Source organism: Sinocyclocheilus grahami, unplaced genomic scaffold (assembly GCF_001515645.1).
Source record: "Sinocyclocheilus grahami isolate Dianchi unplaced genomic scaffold, SAMN03320097.WGS_v1.1 scaffold150.1, whole genome shotgun sequence".
Taxonomy (NCBI): domain Eukaryota; kingdom Metazoa; phylum Chordata; class Actinopteri; order Cypriniformes; family Cyprinidae; genus Sinocyclocheilus; species Sinocyclocheilus grahami.
Window position 1 is genome coordinate 2,174,902 of NW_015505329.1, and position 15,871 is coordinate 2,190,772.

At 36.2% G+C, this 15,871-nt stretch overlaps 1 protein-coding gene across 2 annotated transcripts in view; it reads right to left on the reverse strand.

The window, feature by feature from the left end:
- The window catches only part of paqr6 (progestin and adipoQ receptor family member VI), a 25,982-nt gene that overhangs the window by 8,617 nt on the left and 1,494 nt on the right, over positions 1–15,871 (reverse strand). Inside the window, exons 2-4 of one of the 2 annotated variants that reach the window (XM_016281546.1) lie at positions 4,344–4,588; positions 2,987–3,114; positions 1,350–1,555 (exon numbers count right to left, since the gene is read on the reverse strand). In XM_016281546.1, coding sequence (XP_016137032.1) covers positions 1,350–1,555; positions 2,987–3,114; positions 4,344–4,394 — 385 coding nt within the window. In that variant the 5' untranslated portion in view covers positions 4,395–4,588. Of the gene's footprint in view, positions 1–1,349; positions 1,556–2,986; positions 3,115–4,343; positions 4,589–15,871 lie in introns of those variants that run through there. The other variant, XM_016281545.1, reaches the window with a different exon arrangement.

Below are 15,871 nucleotides of genomic sequence, written 5' to 3' on the forward strand. Positions count from 1 at the left end.
TATGGACATAGACTTTCTGTACCACACTATTCTGCTGATATGGAATGAGTTTGACTACTTAATCAGTTATATTAATAGAAATGCTTCACTGGGGCAAACAAAAAAATAATAAATAGGATACCCCATAGCAGCATTTCCAGCAGTATCCAACATTTCTCAATCATGATCTTACTCAGCTAAATGTGACTATTAGCTTAACAGCCGTATTCCTTGTTTGCTAGCTACCTATGCACATACAGCATACAATGTTAAAAATGTTCTACATTATAAACCTTAATCCAAAAACCTTTAGCTTCATACACTGTAGATAATTATGACCCTGCCTGTGGAAACAGTGGACGAGTAATTCACTCCTTGATTTGCTTAATAAAAGCCTCCTTTGAGATCGTTTTGACAGACATGTTTATTGTGTATTATTTTCAATGTGTTTATTGCTAAGTTTAGTGTGGGAAACGGTGGCAAAATAATTAAATAATAATTCTTGTGCAGTGTATCTGGTTGCCATGACAACCTCATGTGCCTCCTGTTCTATGTAATCAGAGTATGAATTTGTAGCTAATTTAAATTTTTGGGTGAACTAACACTTTAACCACTGATTTCTAGTCGTGTCCTCTTTTGGAAGGCCAAACAAAGTAGTTTAGCGTTCGCAACAAAACACACAGCGTCTTCACGACATGGCGGCGGCGGCAGCGGCAGCAACAATAAAGTTACTCCTTCTTTCTTTGCGTGAACATTTGGGCGGCGTTATGCAAATCTTCCCACACAGTGACGTAGACATGTGGGGGCGTGTTTAAACGAGGCGTTTTAGGAGGGCGTGGATGAGTCTTAACTTTTATAAAGAATATCTCTTTGGGTTTGAGACTTTAGTCTTTGCAACTTTAGGGATCTTATCTATGCACGAACAGCTTGTAACACTCCAAAGAGAAAGGAAAACTTGAAATCGCATCATATGACCCCTTTAATTTAATTTCAATTTGAACATATTTCGGTTTGTTGCCAAGGCAACATTTCTAATCATTACAATGTCTATGCACATTTTATACATTGATAGTTGGGTGTTGCATCAGGCATATTTTATCATTTATCTTGTGAATGTCACAAAAAAGTCCAAATTACAGTAGGAGGCTTTAGATGTCTCTTTCTATCTACAGTAAGCAGGCTGCTCTTGACTAAAATAAGCTGCAGTGTGAACCATAGGTGAGGTTTTTAGTCAAAACTCTGATGTTTAAATAGAAAAATACCACTGATGTTTAAACAGAAAATATTTGGTAAGAATGGCCACTGTCTACCGGACAACAGAGTTCACAGTTAAGTGTCACTCCAAACAAACAAGACAGAATCACCCGTACCGAGACTGTAGAGGCTGAGCGCACCGTAGTCGAAGAAGTAGCAGATGTGACGAGCCTCGTCCGACATGGTGCTGAAGATGTGAGCGCAGCTGGATGTGAAGGGGTACAGGCAGATAAGAAGCAGGTAGACGAGCAGCGGCCACGTGTAGCTCTCCGTCAGGAAGTCCAGAGTGGAGCACAGCATGCTGAACCGCCACAGGAAGTACCTAAAACAGCAGAGCTCAGGTCATACGCGAGGCACTTATGTCTTGTCTGAGGAAAGTAGAGCATGACTCTAAATATGGCACATCCAGAGTTCACTGCCATTCAAAGAAACTAGTAGTTTTATTTAGCAAGCATGCATTAAATTGATCAATCATTTATATTGTTACCAAAGATTTTTATTTCAAATAACTGCTGTTCTTTTACACTTTCCATTCATCATAGAAACCTGAAAAAAATTCTACAAAATATTAAAGTGCCCCTATTATGGGTAATGAAAGTTCATATTTTGTTTTTTTGCAGGTTGTCATGCATGCAAGGTCAAAAAACCCTTTCATTGTATTATAATATGCATTTATTTTTACCTTACTTGCTCAACGACTCCCAAACGATTCGCTCAACGATTCATTTTTCCAAACCCCTCCTTTGCGTGATGTTAATCTGCGGTGATTGGTCCGATTGGTCTCATTTTCAATTTATCATGCATGATAAAGCAGCGTTTGTGAGCGCAGTGCTGCTTTGTGTACAGCGTTACCGGGAAAACAGCTATTTTTACCGCTCCAAAAGAGACACCTAGTGACAAAGAATGAATTAGAATTTTCATTTAGACCAATGCGAAAAGACTAACAAGTGGTCTACATGCTAATGTTTAATTTTGACGTCAACATGAAACGGCTTGGGATTCGTTTTGAAAACGACTCGTTTCAATGATTCCGAGTCGACTCTTTCTTTTGAGAGACAATAACTTTATACACGGTGCACTTTCAGATTTAAAACTTTGCAGGATGTTTTCATTCACTTAGAGCTGTGTTACACACTGCATGAAAGGTAATTTTCAAAAATCCATAATAGGGGCACTTTAAAAGCAGCTGAATAAGAATAAGAATAGTAATAAGAAATGTTTCTTGAGCAGCAAATCAGCATATTAGAATGATTTCTGAAAGATCATGTGACACTGAAGACTGGAGTAATGATGCTGAAAATTCAGCTTTGATCAGAGAAATAAATTACATTTTAAAATATTAAAATAGAAAAGTTATTTTAAAATCATAATATTTCACAGTGTTGCTGTTTTTACTGCAGTTTTGAACAAATGAATTCAGCCTTGGTGAGTATAAAAGATTTCTTTCAAAAATACTTCAAAAATATTTGAAAAGTTATTATGTATGCATTTCTTTATTATACATTTTAAGCATATTATACAATTGATTATTACAAGGTTATTTAAAAGATAAAGCATTTTTGCTTTATCATAACAGGAATAATACATTTCAAGTAATGTGTTTAGTGCTTGTAAAATCCGATATGGCATAAAAGTGTCTGCTTATAAGCTAGATCCTGATTGCATAATGAAGCAGCTCAACCAAAGCTTCAAAGCTGACAAGCTATTAGTTCTGGCACTAAAAAGGAATCACATGCTTAACTGGGCGCTTTACCAGGTTGGCAGGAAGTGGGTCCAGATATTGACCGTCTCATTGGTCATTTGAAAACTGCTGAGAATGCAGTCCAGGGCTGAGCTCCTGGGATGACGGTACCCAGACATGATGCCGTCCTCTCGAAACACCTGCAAAGACGCACACAGACGTCTAAAATACATGCAAACATCTACACTGTAAAAAACAACACAATCGGTAAGTCGTGGCAACATATGTTTTTCCATTCATTTAACTAACTCAAAATAATTTAACCAATTTGAACTAAATTTTTTAAGTTACAATTTTTAAAGTCAGCTTAATTTAATTTAGGTTGAAATGACTTGCACAGCAAATCTGATTACACTCTGCAGTGTAAAGAATCACGACAAGGCAAGATACAGTCATTACCTCACCCTCAAGTCATACTAATCAAAATGTATGATACATTTTGACAATGCATGCTATATTATAAAGAATTCATATGCACAAATATTAAAAATAAATTGTGATAAACAACAATATTCACCTATCCCGTTCACCAAATCATCTTTTAAAGTGTCCCTATTATGCCTTTTCCAATATTACCTTTCATGCAGTGTGTCATGTAGCTGTATGTGAACATAAACTATCTGCAAAGTTGTGAAGCCGACAGTGCACGATATATAAAGTTATTGTCGATAAAAAAAAAGAGGTACGCAATCGCCTAAACGAGTCGTCAGGAATTCGAATCTTATTCTGTTACGGCTCTACGTCACGAAGTAACACATTTGCATAATGTCCGCCCACGTTCTACGTCACCAACTTGCCCGCCGACAAACACAGTCAAATTTCCGTGTGGTTAACATCATGTCGAGAAGACGCTGTATCCTACGCTGTGAGAGTACATTTGTTTTATCACATCTTATAATTACCACAAACTTGTTAGCACTTGACACTTTCCACTGAGAAACGTCCTGCTCCAGTCGTGCTTGCGAATCAGTCTCTTGTCGATCAACCAGTTCAGTATTAAAATAAAATCAGTATTCTGTCACAGCCAAGTGTTGTTTTAATATTATTTAAATATTATTATAGTATTTATCACTACTTAAACAAGAAAGTCATATGGGTTTAGAACAACATTAAGGTGAGAACTTGCATTTTTAGGTCAGCTATTGCTTTAATATTCTGAATGCAAGTCATTCATGTGATGTAATCTTACTGAAACTGTGCTTGAATTTCTTTAAGAAAGAGTTTCGCAGAACTGAAATCGGTGGCTTGCACCGTCTGGTCCCGCTCATTTGGTCTTCCCAGGGATTTCCCTTAAAGGGGAACTGAAGTGCAATAATAAATCAATTTCAAACGCTCTCTCTGTACGTCAAACAGATACTCCCTTCCTCACCTTTGGCACCTGGTGGATGTCAAAGAGCTGCGGAAGTCTGACGCTCAGCATGTCTGCGGGCAGGTGCAGCACTCCTCTCCCTCTCTGACAGGCCTGCTTGAGTCTCTCCTTGCCTCCTCGACACAGGACACACCACAGCGGACACTCCAGACCCCGGGACGGGCCCCCTTCCCCGGCCTCCCACCTCACGCACTGAGCCCAGCCCCAACCATGACCCTCTCCAGCCCCCCGCCACGCAGGAAACACTGCAGAGAGACACAATGATTATTTGACCCATATGTAGTGAAAAGAAAGCTGGATTATTGCTGAAAACCCACTTAATAAGCTTTGAATAAGTCCCAGAATTTACATTATCATTATTCTATTTAAAAGAAATTAATACCTTTATTCAACAAGAATGCATTCAGTTAATCAAAAGGTGACAATAAAGACATTTAAAATTTTAGAAAAGATTTTAAATGAATTATGTACTTTCTATGCCTGAAAAAAAATCTATAATAGTTTCCACAAAAATAACTGTTTTCAGCATTGATAATAATCAGAAATGTTTCTTGAGCATCAAAATCAGCATATTAGAATGATTTCTGAAGGATCAAGTGACACTGAAAATGAAAATTCAGCTTTGCATCATAGGAATAAATTACATTTTAAAATATATTCAATAGAAAACAGTTATTTTAAATTGTAATAATATTTCACAATTTAACTGCTTTTTACTGTATTTTTAATCAAATAACTAAAGCCTTGGTGAGCGTAATATTTAAAAAATATTATAAAATCTTACCGGCTCTAAAGTATTGAACATTTATTTTTCAATTTATTTTTTGCTTTTCTTTTACATACATTATTATTGATTAAAAATGTAATATCATATTCCAGTCCAGAGGTGAAAACTATAGTGAACTACACATGCATTGAGGTGATCATGTGACAATGAGCATACATATAAAGCTTAAAAGGTTTATCGTTGCATACTGTTCCACAAAAAAAAAGACTACAGTTTTATGCTTTATAAACTAGGCCTGAATTTCATTTTACACAATTACAGAGAGCATGAGTGATTTTAAAGAACTGCCATGTGGTTTAAAGATTTAACACTCAAATCAAACTCAGTCATTTCGTCATTGCACTCCTGTTTGACACTTTCAACCAAGAGCAGGGAACATAACTTGGCACATTGGTGACATTGCATGATACTGTTACATGCAAACATTTTTGCACACAACCATTAAGCAATAAACCCATCTTCTGGGAAGCTGAAGTTCAACTGTTTAGTTGTAAGTGCCTGCCTCTCGAAAGGGGTCCGTAATTTGCTTTGCACAGGGGCCGATCCTGTGAAACTAGAATAGAATGTGCATCGTGAGGGGCACAGAGTTGACTGTTACACACGGAGCTGTATGAAAATGAGCATGCTTTGTGCACAAGGACAAACGGCAGCCTAAACAAAGCAGATGGAAATGCTTGACTAATGCCTCCACATAAGAGCCCTTCCTTACTGTTTGCAGACAGGGTTTGACTAAAGAGATTGATATTAGGGTTGGGTGACTGACAACTAAACCCATTCCCTCTTAATATTTTTCAGCTATTTACAATTCAGTTTGTCTCAGTATTTATAGGGCTATTTGCTCTGGATGGCTTAAAAGAGCGGTATTTTTTAATTAGTAAACCATCATTTTGACAAGCAGCCACATGGACACAAGAATTCATTTTCACAAATATAAATAAATTGTTATGAACAGCAATAATAGCCTATACTATTCATCAAAATTGATTTTATATGACTGAAATTTGTTTTTGCAAAGAGAATATGCATGAACAATTGTGTGTGTTGAATGTGAATTCCTTGAAACAACCCATTTCAATTTCAACATCTCAAACTAATATGTTTTGCTACAGTTTAAATCCTCTAGTAATTATGAAATGCATAGAATGACACTGCTTTTAATCATTAAAAATAATTTAATAATTATAATAAAATCACCATGTTGTCAGACAGTGCTATTTTAATATATTTTAATACTATTATAATTGTTTATATTATGTTAAAAAAAATGTAAATTACCTCATTTTATTTGATTTCATTTCAATTTTAAGTTTTAGTAATTTTATGTAGTAATTGTCATTTTATATATATATATATATATATATTAACTATTTTTTTCAGTTTTAGTGTTTATAATTTTAGTATGCCTACTTATTGTACATATGTTAACTCATTTATTGCAGGTAGTCACCAAGGCAACATTTCAGGTAGTATTTAATTTCAGCTTTATTTCAATTAACAAAATAGTTTTTTTTATAATTTTAGCGAATAATACTAACACTGGACTAGTATGCTTTCACTGTATGGAAGAGAGCAGCATGAATATTCAGCTAAACATTTCCTTTTGCACTTTTGCATGTCAAATGGGTTTGGAGTATCATGTGCATGATTAAACAACATCAATTTTCATTTCTAGATGAACTATTCCTTTAAAAGCACATCACAGAAACGGTCTGAGATCCAACTACAACAATGCATTTACATAAACTAATACAACTGATAAATTCCCCCTGGTCAGATCATGCAGGTCTGGACATTCATTCATGGAATATGCTGTCATTATTCAATGGGTCAGTGTTGATCTTATGGATTAACGGATTGTGGAATGTCTCCTCCATCAGCTGTTTCTATGGAAGTCAAACATAAACAGAATTCATCTGACACTAGATATAAAGTTCTTCCCATAACGCCCTTTGGGATCCGTGTAATTCAGAAACAAACAGCCCACATAGCAGTTGTTGCTGCTAAGTTTGAATTGGATGTGTTTTGTTTTTTTGCGTCTTGTTGATAGGTGGAGATGTTCGGATTACAGCTCTGACTAGCTAAACCCTATGACACACCAATCTGAGAAAAAACAAGAGGAGCAGATGAGCTCAGCTGAAGCTGGTGCTGTGTGTGTCCAACAACTGAGAACAACGACAGAGCTGTTATTGTCGTATATGTGTTCAGGGCAGTGTTAATTTTGACAGCAAATTTTTATATAGTTTTAGTCATAGTCTTTTGACTAAAATGCCATTTAGTTTTAGTCTAGTTTTAGTCGACTAAATATCATAAGATTTTAGTCGACTAGATCTACAGTAAATTTAGTCGGCTAAAATCTAATGGGTTTCGTTACAGTGTAATGCATTTATTAAGCATTTCTCCAGAATTTTCAAACTCATTATATAGTTTTGATATTAAGGTTTTATCATGATAGACACTGATTTAACTGCTGTGACACACAACATGCCTTTATGTTCAAATTAAATAAAACCACTTATCATAAAGAACAAGAACATGGTCTTCTTATTAATGAAATACCAATGGTTATATAGGCTAATTATGCATTCTTTATAGCAACTTGTTTACCATATTCTTCATTCTTTCAAGCAGACATATTTATTTCTATAGATAAATTAAGATTAATCTTTAGGGCTACGAAAGTGTTTCAGTCAAGAGCAGTGAGTGATTTTCTGTCTTTCTTTTGTTGCTTGATTAACCTCTTAAGACCCGAGAAAAAAGTTTTAGGAAAAAGTTATTTTTTTCCATGTCTTTACATTGTTTAGAGCATAAGAAATTATGTAAAAAAAATATATTAAAAAATATATTTTATTCATAAGTTATGCTATGTCCTCGGTAGAGGACATTGGGACTCAATTTCTTAAAAAAAAAAAAAAAAGACATGAATGAACATGCATAGGCAAAAACAATTGATTTTTTAAATCACCAATACATTTTTAGTTTTCAAGATTTTTTTTTTGATCAAACTTTGTATAAAGATGATTCTCAACTATGTTATAACAGAATGATTCAATATACTATTTTTCTTTCTGCAAAATGTGTGTAAAATGGCCATAAACAGGTTTTCTCATTATATACAATGTATCTATAAACTAAATCTAATTTGCATATTAATGTGTTTTTGGGGCAACATGTAACGAAAAAACAAGTGTAATAATGGGAGTAATAATTGACAAGATTTTCATAATAATATATAATATTCCATAGAATATAGAAATATAATTTCTTTCCCTGTTCATTTGTTATGTCTCCCAAAATGCGTAATAAACATGCTTTTAGTCCCGTGTCCTCATATGAGGACATGTATGAAATAAACGTCCTGTTTTGTAACAGAAAGTCATATTTTGATTTGAAACCCCATAACATTTTCCTGAGATGTTGATTTATTACACACAGTTTAAAAATTTGTCAGATTTAAATGATAATTACAAAATATTATCATATTTCTATAAGAGTGTCACTAAATTAATTTCAGACATTTTTGAAGACCAAGGAGAGGGAGTGGTCATAGTGAAACATCCAAAAATGTAGTATCTCTGAAAAGCCCTGAATGTGCTCTGTACAGGACATCCAGACTTAAAACTGTGGCATGTACAGTTTCAGAGAAATTCACAAAAACATAATGTCCTCATATGAGGCCGCAGAGTCTTAAGAGGTTTAAAACCGAATGCACGGATACAATGTCCTGATACACGTTCTCCCATGTTAATTTAAAGGGGTCATATGATGTTGCTAAAAAGAACATTATTTTGTGTATTTGGTGTAATGAAATGTGTTTATGCGGTTTAAGGTAAAAAAAACCCACATTATTTTCCACATACTGTACATTATTGTTTCTCCTCTATGCCGTGCCTTTCTGAAACGCATCGATTTTTACAAAGCTCATCGGTCCGAAAAGTGAGGTGTGCTGTGATTGGCCAGTTATCCAGTGCATTTTGATTGGCCGAATACCTCAAGCGTGTGACGGAAATGTTACATCCCTACCATACTGTGATGATGCCCTGTCAGGCCGGAGCAACAATTCAAAAACATGAAAACCCATTATAAACGAGGCATTTGTTGCATCCAGTGGGGACATAATTAAAAACGGACAATTCAACATAATTTTGTGTGTAATTCTCCGTTCATGCGACACGAAAGAGTAGGCTACTCGCGCGCTGTGAAACGCGCTTTCTGTTTGTGTATGCTTCAGTGTCTGCTCTCAGAAAACCGGACCGAATTGAGTTCTCTCTTGCATCGTCAGATTTATATATATGTCTGCTCTTCTCTTACTACCACATATTTAAATTTTTGAACGTTTTATGCGACGTGCAGCAAGTGTATTTTAGCTTATGTCCTGCCGGTTCATGTACTCATCTAACCTCCTAACTATGCAGCAGATTTGTTCTGAAATTGAAGGAATCTCGTCCCAAATTGTCCCTCCCTAACATTTTCGTCTAGTTTTTATTCGTTGACGAAAATGTCAATATATTTTCGTCATAGTTTTTGTCATTCAAAAAGAGTTTTAGCTCGTTATCGTCTCGTTGTCTTCAGTGAAAAAAATGTTGTTGACGAACATTATGACGAAATTAAAACTGGTTCAGGGGGCGTGGCTTTGGACGGCAATTGCAGGGAGGGTGGGACGTTCACTTTCAGGCTAAAGTTAGCATTTTCAAATATCTCCTACTGCACCTTTAAACCTTGGCCATTGCATTGTGTTAAAAATCAACAGATATGTCGGTGATTGGCTACAAAATCACGTTGCAAATAGATACCTTGGAAGGCCTCCATAACGCAAACACAAATATGCATTGGACTGTCTGCCAAATCTGTTTTGCCAATATCATATCATTACAGCCTCAACTGAGGGTGCTCTTGCATTCGTTTGAGGGAGCTTAGCACCCGTAGAACCGGGCCTGCTGCAGAATAATGTCACGGAGTTCATTCATGAAGCTGTTTGAACATATGGCATAGCTGTAATAGAGCTGTAATAATGCGATTAAAGCGTTTACATGCCTGTTTATTGCGATTAAAATCAGCGTAGGCCTTAGTTTAATGCGATTATAGTTACTACGATTATGAGATTAATAACATTATTTTGATCGAAGTATTGCGTTTACAAGAGGTAAAGTTTAATCTCAATATTGCCAAAATCCCGTACGAATTGCATTATGAGGGTGCTTGTAGTTGTGCTGTTTTATGTTTCTGGGATGTATAGAAACTTCAAAAGAACAGCATTAATCTGAAATATAAATCTTTTGTAACAATGGAAATGTCTTTACTGTCACTTTAAAACAATTGTATGTGTTGCTGTTAAATAAAAGTATTAATTTCTCTTTTAAAAAAGGGTCAACTGATGCTAAACTTTTGAACACAAGTGTGTTTTAACTAAAACACTGATATGCATGAAAAACAAACAAACAAAAACAATTGAACATTTTTGCCAGAAACTCCACCCATAACTCAATCTGAAATGGTGTGTTCTCAAGTAAAACTGGATAATCCAAAATACAGAAAATATAGACTTACAAAACAAGAAGGTTGCGTGACATCAGCCAATAAGCAAAATCGTTTCAGATGAAGTGTAGGTTATGAAATTTTACAACACTTTTTCCACTTGGAATAACATGCACTGATTAATTGTTCATAATAATACCAGGAATGTGCATTAAAAAAGGTAAATAGGTTAATTTTGATTTCATGTTGGCTCACAAAGTATTGCACAATCCAAACCAGAACAAATCAGAATAAGACAGATGTTTAACAAGCTTGATTTCTGGGTGCTTGTGTGTCTCTCGCTCCACATCTCACCCTCTTCACTAATTCTGACATTCTTTCTCTGGCTCATGATTGAGTCACAAGATCTGCCTCAATAGACGTCTTTATCACTGTGTGTTGACAATAGAGCGTCTATATGCATGCAGCCTGTATGCATGTGTTCTGTTTGGCACACGTGTATCTGCAGAAAGCGTACGGACACTATCTCAGGCTCTAAGCATTCCACTCTCATGTTAAAGGGGTCATATGATGCGATTAAAAATTTGTCTTTCTCTTTGGAGTGTTACAAGCTCTTGGTGCATAAAAAAGGTCTGTAAAGTTGCAAAGATTAAAGTCTCAAATCCAAAGAGATATTCTATATAAAAGTTAAGAGTCAACCACGCCTGCCTAAAACGGCTCGTTCTAACACACCCCCACATATCTACGTCACGATGTGGGAAGATTTGCATAACGCCGCAAATGTTCACGCAAAGAAAGAAAGCGTAACTTTGATTCTCGCTGTAGTATTGTTGTTGCCGTGTGTTTCGTTGTGAAAGCGAAACTACTTTGTTTGGCCTTCCAAAAGAGGACGATATCCGCTTCGTCATGCTTTCACCGTGGACGAAGTGGAGTCCAGCCCGGGGTCGTCAAATGTGGTTGCCGCAAACCCGCCGGATGCTCCTTCGTCGAATCCGCCGGCCGTGCCGTTCTCAAGTCCACTCACTCTAGCCCGCCGTGTGTGACACTGTGTGTTTCATTGTGAAAGTGAAACTACTTTATTTGGCCTTCCAAAAGAGGACACAACTAGAAATCAGTGGTTAAGTTGTATTTACAACACTGTTCCAGAACACTTCAACCCAAATATTCAGATGTGTCCAGCGCATTTTATGGAGGACTGTTTCCTGATCCTGGTAGAGTAGACTACAATGCCGGCTGTTCTGACTCACAGACTGTAAGTATGTTTTTCATATTTAAAGGATTTGCCACTGACGATTCAAACGCGAGTTTTGAGCAGTGTAGAGTAGCGCTTGTTGTTTGTCATTTCTCCGATCACAAATGCAGACATGGTTTTATGTTTACACGGCACGATGCGATGCAATGCAACGCATAAAAAGACAGTATAAATCATTATAATTAGTAATTATGTCCCCACTGGATGCATCAAATACTTAATTTATAATGGGTTTTAATGTTTTTGTTTCTTCGCTCCGGCCGGGTCACGGCATCCCAATATGGTAAGGGGCGTAACATTTCTGTCACACGCTTGAGGTATTCGGCCAATCACAACGCACTGGAAAGCTGGCCAATCAGAGCACACCTCGCTTTTCAGACCGATGAGCTTTGTAAAAATCGACGCATTTCAAAAAGGCGGGGCATAGAGGAGAAACAATAATGTACAGTATGTGGAAAATAATGTGTTTTTTAACACATTTCATTACACCAAATACACAAAATAATGTTCTTTTTAGCAACGTCATATGACCCCTTTAATACACGATCATGGGATGAAGCTGTCTGGCTACCACCTCCACGCACAAGACTAACAAAAGCAAATGGCTATACTGGGAGAACAGGAATTTCCCACTAATTTGAACAAAAAAAATCCAAGCAGTTTAGGTTTGAAACAATTTGCACATTTTAAACAGTCAATACGTTTTTCAAGAAATTCGTTTCATAGAAAACATCTCTGAAAGGACTATCAAAACCTGTTTTGGAAGGTCTGTGTAACATTCTAATTTTGCCTGGGGCTTTTTCCTGGAAAAGAAAGCTTTTAATGATACCAAGCAGAGCAGTGGAACCAGACTGCACCTTACATGCATTATATCTGGAGATTTCTGGAGAACTGACAAATGATTATTGCTGTTTGCTAAATCATTGCTCATACGTATGGAAAATAATTTACACTCACTGTAATAAAAAGTGAAATGTACAGTAAAAACAGCTGTACAGTAGCAAAATTATGTTTTAAAGGGATAGTTCACCCAAAAATGAAAATTTTATGTTTATCTGCTTACCCCCAGGGCATCCAAGATGTAGGTGACTTTATGTCTTCAGTAGAACACAAACAAAGATTTTTAACTCAAACCGTTGCAGTCTGTCAGTCCTATAATGTCAGTGGACGGGAATCTCGGCTTTGAGAGTCATAAAACATACACAAACAAAACCAAATTAAACCCTTCAGCTCGTAACTATACATTGATGTGTAAAGACACAAAACAATCGGTCTGTGCAAGAAACTGAACAGTATTTATATAGTTTTTTACCTCTGATGCACTGCAATGTCTGAACTGTCCTGAGCGTGTCCTCGACAGCCGGTGCGTGACGCGGCGTCTTCTTCTTCTTCTTGCTTTACAGCGGATCGCAGACTTATAAGTGCATTACTGCCACCTATCTCTCAAATGGACCATTGACACTATCTACAATCTCAATTAGGAGAGTCAATGGTCCATTTGAGAGATAGGTGGCAGTAATGCACTTACAAGTCTGCGATACGCCGTAAAGCAAGAAGAAGAAGACGCGTCACACGCTGGCTGTCAAGGAATTTGGTTTTGTTTGTGTATGTTTTTTTTTTACTCTCAAAGATGAGATTCCCATCCACTGACATTATAAGACTGACAGACTGCAACGGTTTGAGTTAAAAATCTTCGTTTGTGTTCTACTAAAGAAAAAACAGTCACCTACATCTTGGATGCCCTGGGGGTAAGCAGATAAACATCAAATTTTCATTTTTGGGTGAACTATCCCTTTAAGGAATGAACTTCAATGTACAGTAAATAGAAATGTATTTCATTAAAGGGACAGTTTTAAATTAAATAAAAATTCTGTCATCATTTACTCACCCTCAAGTTGTTCCAAACCTGAATTAGTTTCTTTTTTCTGCCAAACACAAAAGAAGATATTTTAAAGAATGTTGTTGACTAAACAGTTGACGGTAGCTATTGACTTCCACAGCATGGGAAAAAAATACTATGGAAGTCAATGGCTACCGTCAATTTATTGGTGACCAATATTCTTCAAAATATCTTTTGTGTTTAGCAGAAAAAAGAAACTCAGGTTTGGAACAAGTGGAGGGTGAGTAAATGACAGAATTTTCATTTTTGGGTGAACTATCCCTTTAACTGAAATAAAATCTGTTTTGTACCTTTTTAGGTACTAATATATAGGCTAGAAGAAGCACATAGTGTCATAAACACAAATACAAAACACCATCATTGTAAAACACATGATTAAATTGACATGACAATATAAACATTTAGTTTGCTAATAAAATACAACTGATGAAAGGAATTGCACAAGTTTCTAATAAGTAGACTCTTGCAATATTAGTGAAGGATAATAGATGGTAAAAACTCAAAACCATGGGTGGAAGAAAATATGCCCCGTATTAATCAAAATTATAGCTGAAAGTCATGAGAATGCACACTCAATAGACAATGACGTAAACAATGTCACATGCTTTGCACTACAGCTATATTTTCAGACTTTGGAAAGAATGAAAATGAAAAGAAAAATCCTCCTGGAAAATGCTGACTATGCAGCTCTTCTCGAATGTACAGGAACAGTGAAAAGAATACGTCATAGGGTTCAAAACAAGAATCAGAAGATATGAAACACGTGTAACAGAATTTTAAATCTGTTTTCCAAACTTTAAATGAAAATAAACTTTTTGGATGCATTTCCTGGATTAAATGGATTTTTCCTGAAGCAAACAAAGCCTGTGCAAAAGACAAATTATTTTTCACATAATTTAAAGGGGTCATATGATGCTATTTCAGTTTTTCCTTTCTCTTTGGAGTGTTACAACCTCTTGGTGCATAAAGAAGATCTGTAAAGTTGCAAAGACTAAAGTCTCAAATCCAAAGAGATATTCTTTATAAAAGTTAAGAGTCAACCACGCCTACCTAAAACGGCTCGTTCTAACACGCCCGCACATACCTACGTCACTATGTGGGAAGATTTGAATAACGCCGCACAAATGTTCACGCAAAGAAAGAAGGTGTAACTTTTATTCTCGCTGTAGTATTGTAGCCGCCGCCATGTCGTGAAGAGCTGTGTGTTTCGTTGTGAAAGCAACTTTGTTTGGTCTTCCAAAAGAGGACGATATCCGCTTCGTCATGCCTAGAGCTGATCTGTGCTGGTCGCTGAGGGAATACATCAACTTAGTTTAAAGAATGTTGGTAACTGAACAGTTGCTGGTATCCATTGATTTCCATAGTATTTTATTTATTTTTTTTCAGTATGGAAGTCAATGGCTACCAGCAACTGTTTGGTTACCAATATTCTGCAAAATATCTTCTTTTGTGTTCAACAGAAGAAAGAAACTCAAAACTCATACAGATTTGGAACAACAGTGAGTAAATAATGACACAATTTTCTTTTTTGGGGTATCTATCCCTTTAAGAGTACTATTTCTCAAACAATATAAATGGATCTGAATACAGTACATGCGAATATATAGGCACTCTTATATTTTAGGAGAGGGGTCCCTCACAAGGGATCACCATATTTAGTGGTCCTTGCCATGTCCAAAAAAAAAAATCAAATGCAGTAAGAACAAAGGTCAAAAAAGTAATTAGGCCTAATACACAAACCCACTGATCAAACACTTTTGTTACAAAAGGCAAAAATGCTGCATTACAGGAATCAATAAACACTAAATCAACACAATTGTTTAAATGGTACAACAGAAGCACATACATGTCACTTTCTTAAAGAGGTCATATGATGCTGCTAAAAAGAACGTGTATTTGGTTTAATGAAATGTGTTTATGCGGTTTAAGTTTCAAAAAACACATTATTTTCCACATACTGTACATTATTGTTTCTCCTCTATGCCCTGCCTTTCTGAAACACGTCGATTTTTACAAAGCTCATCGGTCTGAAAAAGCGAGGTGTGCTCTGATTGGCCAGCTATCCAGTGCGTTGTGATTGGCCGAATTCCTCAAGCATGTGACGGAAATGTTACGTC